The 11,962-nt window shown below is 43.7% G+C and overlaps 1 protein-coding gene across 1 annotated transcript in view; it reads left to right on the top strand.

Annotated features, from left to right (window-relative positions):
• KIAA2012 (KIAA2012 ortholog) overlaps window positions 1–11,962 on the top strand; it is a 106,428-nt gene that overhangs the window by 73,692 nt on the left and 20,774 nt on the right. The window contains 2 exon segments of the mRNA XM_025196658.1: window positions 9,275–9,361; window positions 9,664–9,757. Of these exon segments, the coding sequence (XP_025052443.1) occupies window positions 9,275–9,361; window positions 9,664–9,757 (181 nt within the window).

Below are 11,962 nucleotides of genomic sequence, written 5' to 3'. Positions count from 1 at the left end.
AATGCGGTTCAACAAGGAGAAATGCAAAGTGCTGCACCTAGGGAGGAAAAATGTCCAGCACACCTACAGCCTAGGGAATGACCTGCTGGGTGGCACGGAAGTGGAAAGGGATCTTGGAGTCCTAGTGGACTCCAAGATGAACATGAGCCGGCAGCGTGATGAAGTCATCAGAAAAGCCAATGGCACTTTATCGTGCATCAGCAGATGCATGACGAATAGGTCCAAGGAGGTGATACTTCCCCTCTATTGGGCGCTGGTCAGACCGCAGTTGGAGTACTGAGTGCAATTCTGGGCGCCGCACTTCAAGAGGGATGCGGATAACCTGGAGAGGGTCCAGAGAAGGGCCACTCGTATGGTTAAGGGCCTGCAGGCCAAGCCCTACGAGGAGAGACTAGAGAAACTGGATCTATTCAGCCTCCGCAAGAGAAGGTTGAGAGGCGACCTTGTGGCTGGCTATAAGTTCATCACGGGGGCACAGAAGGGAATTGGTGAGGTTTTATTCACCAAGGTGCCCCCGGGGGTTACAAGAAATAAATGCCACAAGCTAGCAGAGAGCAGATTTAGATTGGACATTAGGAAGAACTTCTTCACAGTTCGAGTGGCCAGGGTCTGGAACGGGCTCCCAAGGGAGGTGGTGCTCTCCCCTACCCTGGGGGTCTTCAAGAGGAGGTTAGATAAGCATCTAGCTGGGGTCATCTAGACCCAGCTCTTTCCTGCTTATGCAAGGGGTCGGACTCGATGATCTATTGAGGTCCCTTCCGACCCTAACATCTATGAATCTATGAAATGCTCAGAGCAAAGTGCAATCAACATTCAAAATTTGTACTGTTTCGATACAAAATCATAAACTGGCTCTCAATTAGGGTTGCCAACTCTGTTTGAATCTATTCCAGGAGGTTTCATCACATGATGTAATGACATTAATGACTGATCTAGTGTACTGCGCTCAGGAAGGCAAATGTACATTACTGTTACATTTTAAAAACCCACTGGACTACTGTATAAATTAGATTCAACATTTAATATTTATTTTAATGAATGCCCTATCATTTATCTCCCAGGTGACTCTCAGCAGTCTTCTGGGAGATCATATCTAATTCCTGGAGACTCCAGGACAATCCTGAAGGGTTGGCAACCCTACTCTGGATCACTAGTGGCAGAGCTGAGAACCACCAAGAAGTTTGAGTCTTGATGTAACATTCATTGACAGTTTGTCAAGTTTTGAATTTGTAATGACACGCCAAATCAAAAAAATTAAAAAGAAAAAGACACATGACTTGGGATTTTATTGCAGTCATTGCACACAACTCCAGTACTAAAGTCACTTTTGAATTTGTTTCTCCTGAATGGTAGTGAGGCTGGCATTACTCCACTGAATTCAGAAAAGTTAGAGTAGAGATAACTGTAACCTACTGTGAAAAGTTTAGGCTCCTATTCTACAGTCCCCCTACTCATGTTGAGCAGCAGTAATGTGAGTAACCCTGTGGTTACTACTTGGGATTACTGTTAGAGTAAGTACTGGTCAGTGTGATATTTGCAGAACTAAGCATCAAGTTAGCAAATTGATTGTGTATGCACAAAAATAATTCAGATTCTAACTCAGGGATATCCATTTCCCCCCTCAGGGTTTCTAGCCTGGATATAAAGAAAAGAATTGCTTGATCCACTTTACTTTGTTTAACTTCCTTCCAGCAGAGTTTTAGTTTCTCATTCAAAACCACGGGCCAACGACAAACACGTTTTCCTTCCAGACAGTTCACTTACTTATGGTGGCGTTCGTAGAGAACTTGACAGCTTTATCTTCTTTCTGAGCTACTTACAGCTGTGACTTCATTACTTTGAAACTGATTGGGATTCAGTCTGGCATCAAGTGCAGATGTGAATGATTGGGGCTCAGTGTATCACCTGCAGTTGTTTGTCTTGAAGTGGACAATTTAACCATGCATATCTTCTTGTCTAGGCATGTGGGTGAGGCAGAACTGCTGATTAGTATTTCAAAAAAATGTTTCTTTTCTGCAAACAGAGTATTTAATCTCTAAAAGACCATATAAAATATTCTCTCAAGGGCTTAGAATGTTTGGGAAGTTCTTTTTATAGTGCAAGAGGTCATTAATGAGCAAGTGAAAGCAGTGTAGAAATAGCTTTATAGCTCTTGTTGAATCAGTGAGAAACTGTCATTCTGCTCCTGTGCTTTTTCTCGTCAAGCCTCGTAGCACTCATGTATGTCTGGAGAGCCTGACATTACAGGTCTATTTTAATACTCAATTCATTTCCCAGATTCTTGGATCATAATAGAGTGTACTTTATCCCCTTTTCATATATACAATTCTTTCTTTCTCATCCCTCTCCCCAGATTCCTTGAATTTCTAAGGCCCTGCTCAGAGCAAAATTTAGACCAGGAGGAAATAGGTGCAGTTCTTCTTTCATCAATGGATTAGCAGTCTCTTACCCCAAGGCTGTTTTTGGCCCCCAGAGTCCATTTATAGAAGTTTTATAGAAAAGCCAAAGAAAGTTGCTACTATATGACTATTTCAGTGCTGTTCTGGACAAGGCTAAAAACTCTTCAGGCAGACTTCTTTCTTGTTGCAGAGAAATTAAGTCTTATTTACTTGAAGGGGGGATGGAGGGCCACTTGCCTAAGATGCCATGCAGTGCTATATTATTAACTGTTCACTGTCACAAACCTGAGTGTCATTACTGTACAACCTGATCAAATAAAAGATCTGGCATGTGATAGTGATAAAGAATACCGGAAAGAGTCACTTTCTTCTAAGAAAGAGCTTTAATAGAAATAAGGAATACATTATTAAACCATAAGATACTATTCTCTCTAACTCCCTTGTTTCTAGTGCTTCTGCCTAGAATTCTACTCACTTATGTTTGTCCATCCTCCTGCTACATATCCTCAGAGACAGGATCAAAGTTACAAGTATTCCACAATTTTCAGTATACATAGTTCAGAGCTTTCCACTAAAAAGCATTTTCTGAGGTGTTCACTGTCCAAAATGGATTAACTTGGCAAAGTCTGATTCACAGCACCACAGAGGTAACAGAACAAAATCAGTGAATATTGGTTCAAGCCTTTTAGACCTATTCATGTGAGTCCAAAATTCCATTTCCAGTGCGAGCGGTACACAGTCATACTGGGCATGTCTACACATGCATTTATGCTGGCTTAAATGTACTACACAGTAAGCAGGAATAAGCCGCTGTCTATACATGCAGGCATTAAAGTGCATTAATGCTGTGTGTGGAGTGACTAGGAATTCAAGTTCCAAGTCAGTCCACATACACAGTGTTACTGCACTGTAAGGCATCTACATGTGCATTACTGCATAGTAACTAATGAGGTGTAAATTTGACACCTGCATGATGCAGGTATCAAATTTATGCTCAAGTCAGCATAAGTCACTATATTTACTGTGCATTACTAGTGTGCACATGTAGACGTGCCCACTGAGAAGAAAGAAGAAAAGATAATAGCATCCAATAGCATCCAAAACCAGGCCACATAGCTCTGGAATTTCCCCATGTGCAGTGAGTGGGTGGTGACAGTGCCAGAGGAGGCCCTGGGGGTAGCATCCCCTGAGGCAGGAAGAGTAGATAGCATCCAAACCCCAGGGAGCAGTACTAGCTAGCTGTGAAAAGGAGGCAGCATCCAGAGTCCAGTATAACAACAGGGAAAAGCCATGATGTAAAAGCAGTAGGTATAATGCAAGAGTGAAAACACTGACCCAATATCCCCACTTCATCTTCTCAAGGTTGGGAGTAGCCTCATCAGGCAACATGTTTTGATAGATACAGTGGGGAGCTCTTTAACATCCTTGCTAGCTGACTGAGCCTAGAGCAACAGAGCACTAAGAATCCCTTCTCTCCAAAAGGCAGCCAGCAGAACAGATTGAAAAGCAAGCACAAGAAGTATTGTGCATTATTATTGTATTATCAGTAGTAAGAATGAATGCAGCCATTGCAGTTAACACCACCTGTCTGAATGAACCCCATCAAATGGTTCAATAACAAACATTAGGTTATGTCCTATTTTGATCCTTACTAAATGAACTGACTGTGACAGCTTTATATCTCCATTTTATCCAACTCCGAGTATGCTTTGAGTGTCTGTGCTAAAGATCAGGTGATAACAAGCTTTTGAAAGCTTAGTCTGGATAAGAATGGTTGGCTGGGGTAAACAGTTAGTGGATGGAGCTAACATTACATTGGCTTCTCTTCCTGGAGCTATGCTTTCACTAGTTGTCATTCAAGTGCACAAATAGGGACTGTTAGACTGCCAGCTGCTTTCAGATGAGCATGTACATCAGTGAACTAAAAACTGGGAAACATCTTCCTAACTTTCCTCTCAGTATCTTCCAGTCCGGAACTTCAAGTCACCGTTACTTCTTGCAAGGTCGGTCAACATTCCAGCGTGGAATCTCACCGAACAGAGATGGCAAAGATACTCTGTGACTTCTCATGTGTTCACAGTTCCTTAGTGCAATGTATGGCAAGGAAATCTGGCTCTGATTTTTCACTGCCCTCCAGTTTGTGCAGCCCTTTAATCTTATGACAGTTGGGTATAAAGAACTACCATTTGGATCTGGTCAGCCTTTATAAATTTGCAGAGGTTTAAAGGATTACAGACCTGCATGTCAATGAAGAATCAGGCCTGATAACACAAGATACCAGGGCCTAAGAGGTCAGGGGAAAATCAAGTAGAAAAGTAATGACCTTAATCAATTTAATTCAGTTAAAATAAAGTACCAGATTATGACTGGGTGCATATGGGTGCACAAGAGAGCAAAGAGCACAACGGGCATTCCCAATGGGAAGAGGCCAGCCACGATCAGGATTGCTGACTGCAGGAACTGCCCTAGACTAGCTTTGCTGGTATCACTATACCTGCAAAAACCACCCAGTGGAAACACAGTTTATGTCAGCAAAAACAATTTTGTTGCTAGTATAAGTAAACTTTTTTTCTCTAAACACAAACATTATACTAACAAAACTATGTCTTTTCCTGGCACAAGCTATGTCTATGGGATGGATTTTGCTGGGTTGTTCAGAGCCAAGGAATCTGACAGGATAACTTTATTCAGTGTCTGAATTTTTCTGATTGGCATTGCTTAACATGACCCTCTACATAATATGCCAGTCAGTGCTATCTGGCTTATGCCCAAGCCTTACAGGTACAGTTCCCCACACTCAGGTTTGGTCATAGTGTGTTCTCCTATACAGGCACTCCTAGAAGCTGGCAATGTTGTAATGTAGACCTGGCATCAAGTAGATGGAAGTCCTCTGGAAAAAAATAGATTAAGAAAGGGAAATGATAGGAGGCATTGATTTTTTTCTCTTCTGCATTTCACAAGTACAAGACCTCCATGCACGTACCAAACTATAACTGCTACAACTGAGCAATACCAGCTCTTTCCTGCTGTTTGTAACACTAAAGAAAACAGAGCAGTGCATTAGTAGGGGAGTTCCACTCTCTTATCTGTGATTCTCCAGCATCTGTTAGCTAAACCTCTTAACTCCCCCAGCTACCCATTGCTCACACCAGGGAAGTTCCTAAAGCACACCTTTTCACTCAGCATGGGTTTTATCTCTTCGTTGATTTCTCCTTCTGAACTCCACACACATGGAATTTCTTGTTAGTAAGCCTATAAGGACTATACAATCCCAGTTGTGAAAACTCCCCCTAGAGTTGAATCCATAGAGCTCATTTTTATGTTAGTTTCTTTTTCTTTTCGTTTCCTTACAACCACCCACCAAAAATCCCTAGATCTTTCAATGCACAGTGCTGCTTCCAGCAGTGCAGATGCTGTGGAAGGAGCTGAATTTCCTGAAGGTTTTAACTCATAAATCAATAAGGTTGTATAAGGGGTGAAAAGTCTCAGAGGCTACCAAGAAGAGACAGAGGAAGATGGGATATATTTCAGGGCTAGCAATCCCCAATATGTTACAGGATCTTTGTAATGAAATTAGAGCATCTTTTTTTTTTTTTTTTAAAGTAAAAGAGTGTTTTTTTACAAGATGTTTTATGATCCAGTGGTCTTAACCAGATCGCACAACTTGGAAGAAGCTTTCCGTCATTGCTGCTGCTTCACCATTCTTAAAAACAGCAGGAGCAGCAGCTAACAGGGGCTACCATTGTTATATCCACTATGCTATATCCAGGTTTAGATGACACTATTAAGAAGGTTGCTAATCTCCTATTGTTTTATCACTACAATGGAGCTACAATGGTGGAAGACTTCTCCCAAAAACTTGAGTGTAGGTGTAACCATTGTATATCCCCCACTGACCACAATCTAGCACTAGTGTTACAAACAAACAGCCCTCATACCCTTCAAGTACTACCACTGGGATTGCCATGTACTCTACATACCACTCACATGCTGTAGAGATTTAATCATATATGATTAAGTCAAAATATCAGCCAATAGCAGATTAGCCAGCATATGGGAGTTTAGCAGACACTGCATTTCTTTATAGACAAAGCTATCAAAGCTCAGTTCCCCAAGGCACTGAATGAGAACTGAGTGAACGTTTTATGGTGAAATTCAGAACTGCGTAAACTCACTTGGTTTCAGATTTTATTAACATCAAGCTCATCAAGAGGTTTCCTAAGGTGAAAGACAACCTGTCCCAGTTTATGGATTTGTATCAGTCGCATTAAATTAATCTTTAAGTGTGTTTTCTTCATAAAGTAAGGCAAGAATTTTCAGTTTTAATTGAGATTTCATTTGATTTTTTAAAATTTCTTCAAGCTCTGCAAGCCTCAAAGTTTTGATCATTCCCTGTTATACAAAGCCAAAACATGCATTCATCCAGAACACTACATTTCTCAGTCTTGAAAAGGGTCACAAGGAACATGAGAACTGGGACTGGAGACTTTAATCTTTAGCAGGCTCAAAGATAACTTCAGCCCAGTGTAGCTTGAGGTAATCACTCAAGGAAATCACTGGACCACATGCAGCAGTGACAGGATGGAACCAGTTAGATTTCAAATATAAATTGGTCACAAGATCCATTGGCAGAGAGAAGTAATTGGTATCTAGTGGATGTGCAAAATGATCCCAACTTAGATGCTGTAAAAGGAAGGTTTAACAGAAAGCTGAAACAGAAACAGAAAGCTGAAAATGAAATCAGGCCAACTCCCTTCCTTGACGGCTGTACCTTATCCAGGGGTCCTCCCAGCATTTGTTTGGTCTGCGTGTGTTGACTTCAATGGAACTGCAACCTTCAGTGCTGGGGCTGAATGTGCTTCCTTCAGCACTTGTAAGTTATATAAGCTACACATCCATTGAACATAAATTAGTAAAAGACTAAAACATTAAACTGTTTGCAAGCTTTTGACACACTGTGAATTGTTTGAGATGAGAGATTGGCCCATTGGATTGTTTTCAGACTAACTAGGCACTGTCTAGCCTCCCTTCTGTTTATATGAGGCAGTAAGTCACTACAGGCTACAATTGCAGAGGTGTGCAAAGAAGAACAAGGGAGTGGATTTACTGTATCACAGGCATCCATATCTGCTTCCTGAGCTCCTGGATCAAATTTCCCCAGATATTTCTGTGAAAGATACCCAAGGGAAGGAAGGTTCTTCTCTAGAATAACTTTTATTTCTTTTTAAAACAAATAACCTTTTGCAACCACACAGCCTCCTAGAATGCTGTAAGTCACTTCAAGTACAAGTGTCTGACTTTTCATGCATGTTTGAAACAAGGGCTCTCTCTACTGGTGCCTTAACAGCCTGTAGCGAGGGCCAGCTCTACAGAGAAATGTGCTGTGGATCTTTGCTACACCAGCTTATTCTTTTCAGAAAAAATCCTGTCCCTTCCTCTGCAGACATGAGAGTCCTCTTGTAGTAGAGGCAGAACCATACGGTTCCCAAGACTATCCTGTTCAACTGCCTTAACCCTGAGTTGAGAGACTAGCTGTCACGGGGGAAAGGAGGGTTTGGTTAGCCATTCTGTCCTTAAGCTGTCTGCTGATACTACCAACAAAACTGCCAGCAGTGTTTACATATAAGATTTTGGATTTCATTAGGTTTAATTCAAAATGTGGATACAGTAATTTAATTTCAGCCCCTGAGAGGAGGGGAAGGGGGAAGGAAAGAGACAGAGAGAAATCAGTCAGCTGCAAAATGCTTCTGTATTGTTTGTGAGGCAAGAATCTTGTAATGTGATATCTTGTACTGGACCAACTATGTATTTGGGATAAAGTTAGACAAGATTTTGAATGCAAAGCATTCTTCCTCATGTAACTCTGATCACAGGAAGCAAGGCACAGCATAGTGAAACACAGCAGAGAGAAGGGACTGAGAAATTCTCAGGAAAGCAGACACAACCAGCAGAAGAAAAGAAGCTGATTCCTGGGAGATCAAGATCTATCAAAAGGAAAGAAGATCAATCTCACCTTCCTTGTGTGGAAAGAATTCAGGAGTTGGATAAATTATAATGTGCCATATACCCAATATCAATGTTTAGACCTTTGTTCTTAGGTCCAGCCAGTTTATGAATTTTTGTTTCCCAGTCACCTTCTAAAAGTTAGGTAGATTCCCTTGAGCACGAGAGTAGTGAGGTGAGAGAGGGAGCGGTTGTTCTGTGAGAAACATGCTCCTAATGGTGGGTGTATGTCTCTGTCCTTTATATTTTTTCTGTGAGAGGTCATTCTAGTGCATAGCTGCAGTTTAATTTCACTCACACAGTTGTCATGAGAGCACTTGGTACATTGGATCAGGTATATCACATTTTGGAAAGGGCATCTGCAGGAACCATGGATTCTGATGTTTTCTTTGATGGGGAGTGTTGATAGTAGTGGCAATGGAGATATCACTTTAAGAAATTCATTCTTCGTAATTTCTGGACTGTTACAACTACATCGCTCTTACACTTCTGTATGTTTTAAAATAGTATGCAGCGAAAAGGTAGATGCCAGGTTTTGGTGTTGGCTTCTAGATTTCACAAAAGTATTAAGACTTTCAAGACACAAACTTGGAGAGTTGTCTGAATTTAGGCCTTTGGATCTAAGCTCTCCTCCAACTACCGCTCACAAACAATTCCAAGCTTTGGGGGAATTCAGAGTATTGGTATGACTTTTTCATCTGGTCAAGTCTAAACCCCCTGATCCAAACCAGTTAGTGCAATTACTCTAAAATTTTACACTGCTGTGTGAAAGCAGGCTTGATCTTCCCATTTTTAACTAAATAGGATGTGTTCAGTTATTTACTACTAAACAGTAATAGCTGTCATTTGAAAGAATTTTTTTCTGTTTCTAGAATTGCAAAGGGAACAACATTTGAGAAGGGAGGAAACAGACCAGAACTCTTTGAGATCAAGATCCCACTCTGTTCTGAAAATGGAAGGTAAGGGCAGGGGTGGGGGTGAGGATGGGGGGAGGGGGCAGCGAGAGACCTCTCATAGTCCTCTTCTAAATGTGTATTCCCTTATTTTAAAGCAGGTTCTAAGTCTGGCAAAGTTAGTTCTCCCCAGTGTTTTTAGGACACTTGTCCACTGGGAATTCATCTGATACTATGACTGGTACTTCAAGCCATGCTAATGCTTAGTTTGAAAACGAGAGGCAGGGATAATGGTGATGGGGAAACTAGCCAGTGTAAGCCTGATTCCAGTCCGACATGCACAAAAGAAATGTTCTTTACTTTCACAGATCCAGATAAGCAGATGGATGGAGCACTTCCATCCAACAGTATATTACACCTGGGATCAGATTTTGCCTATGCAGTGAACCCTATTGAAGAGATGTAAGTTCATAAGATAAGAAATTTTTTTTTAAGTTTCCTCTTTCTGCATCTTAAATTTGATTTCAGTGAAGTATCCTTTCCATTATTCTGAGAAGAGAAATGCAAGAAGCTAAAAACTATCTACAGTTGGACACTTATCATTAAATTACTTTTCAGCAAGCAATGTAATGTGAAGGTAGAATTTTTCTACAGTTGTGACTTTAACATATTAGTTAGTGAAACCTGTGCTGGAAGCAATAAGGGACACACCCTACCCCCTGTATAGCAAGCTCTCCTGAGATGAGATATGATTGCAGAACTCAGAGGGTGTGTCTACACAAGATGCTTTACTGTGCAGTAGCATAATTTACTACATAGTAAGTATGTGCATCTAAACATGCACACTCTCACTGCACAGTAAATCTCACTAATTGCAACTAAATTTGCTACCTGCAAATACAAATAGCAAATTTACTTGCGATTGCTAACTGTGCAGTAGCGCTTGTGTAGACACATGACTGAGAGCAAATCTGTTCCCGGCCGCTGGCCACCAGGTAGCAGGAGATTACTCCCTGCCCTTGGAGCTGCCTGCTGCCGGTGTGGGCTCCGCCACTGGAGCCCGGCTGGGGACTATGTCCGCCTGCCCTGGCAGCAGGGAGCTTCAATCTCTCTGCTCCAAGATTACAACCAAAGAGTTGGGGCTAAGAGATTCCTATCTCCCAACTGCCACTTCACCATCACATTTGAGAAGCAGGGGGCTGTCAGGGTGCCAGCACTGGGAGATCCTTATCTCCCAGCTGGTGAGGGCTGGGGAGCCTGTTCCCTGCCCTGCTCTGTGATCACAGAGCTGAGTGGGAAACAGGCTTTCCAGTAGGGCTGAGCAAAGCCGATTCAATGCAGGAGATTCGGCCCGATTTGGTCGCCAAATCTCTGAATCCAAATTGAATTGGGACACCAATTAAAAGGTCCAAATTGAATCGGAAGCCTCTGAATCAATTCAGAAAAGATTCGGCGCCGCTTTAGACATTCGGCTATAGACTAAACAGGCAGCAGTCCTCACCATGCTGGACGCAGCTGCCTTCAGCTGGTAAATGTTTTGTGGTGGGCAGAGGTGGGAAGTAAAGGGTGTGGGGGAGGGAGGGAATGGGGCTGGGACAGGCTTCCCAGCTGGGGCAGGGGGCTATGTCCTGCTGCCACTTGCCCAGCTGGAACGAGGGGGCACAGTGCAGGCACGGCTTGCTCCAGGCAGAAGGAGGCAAGCAGCAGCAGGGCATAGCCCCCACTCCCACCACTGCCACATCTGCATCCCACACCCCTGCTCCCTGACTGGGCAACCAACAGCAGCACCCGCATCCTGCACACCCCCCTGCCCCAGCTGGGCAAGCAGCGAGCTATGCCCTACTGCCTCTTGCCCAGCTGGGGCAGGGGGGCACGGGATGTGGGTCTGGCAGGGCTGAGTGTGGGGGCTGTGCCCTGCTGCTGCTTGCCCAGCTGGGGCAGGGGGGTGTGCAGGATGCGGGTGCTGCTGTTGGTTGCCCAGTCAGGGAGCAGGGGTGTGGGATGCAGATGTGGCAGTGGTGGGAGTGGGGGCTATGCCCTGCTGCTGCTTGCCCAGCTGGGGCAGGGGGTGTGATGCAGGCACGGCTCACTCCAGGCACAAGGGGGCAAGTGGCAGCAAGGCAAAGCCCTCACTCCCAGCACTGCTGCACCTGCATCCCATGCCCCCCACCCCTGGCTGGACAACTTGTCCCAGCCCCAGCCCCAATCCCTCCCCACACCCCTTCCTTCCCTGCTCCACCCACCACAACAGACTTACCAGTTGGAGGCAGCTGTGTCCAGCATGGTGAGAATTGCTGCCTGTTTAGTTTGTGGCCAAATCTCCGAAGCGACGCCAAATCTTCAGATCCGATTCAGCTGAATCCAATTCAGAGTTTCACAGTTGGTAGGGTCTGAAGGGACTAGAGCAGATCATCAAGTCTGACCCCCCTGCCATGGCAGGAAAGAGTACTGGGGTCAAATGACCTCGGCCAGGTGTTCATCCAGCCTCCTTTTAAAGACCCCCAGGGTAGGAGCCAGCACCACTTCTCTTGGAAGTTGGTTCCAGATCCTAGCTGCCCTGACTGTGAAGTAGCACCTCCTGATACCTAGCCTGAATCTACCCTCTGCCAGCTTGTGACTGTTATTTCTTGTCACTCCTGGTAGTGCTCAGGGGAACAGGGACTCCCC

This window comes from Alligator sinensis, unplaced genomic scaffold, assembly GCF_000455745.1.
Source record: "Alligator sinensis unplaced genomic scaffold, ASM45574v1 scaffold755_2, whole genome shotgun sequence".
Classification (NCBI taxonomy): Eukaryota; Metazoa; Chordata; order Crocodylia; family Alligatoridae; genus Alligator; species Alligator sinensis.
This window is presented reverse-complemented; position numbering and strand designations above follow the sequence as displayed.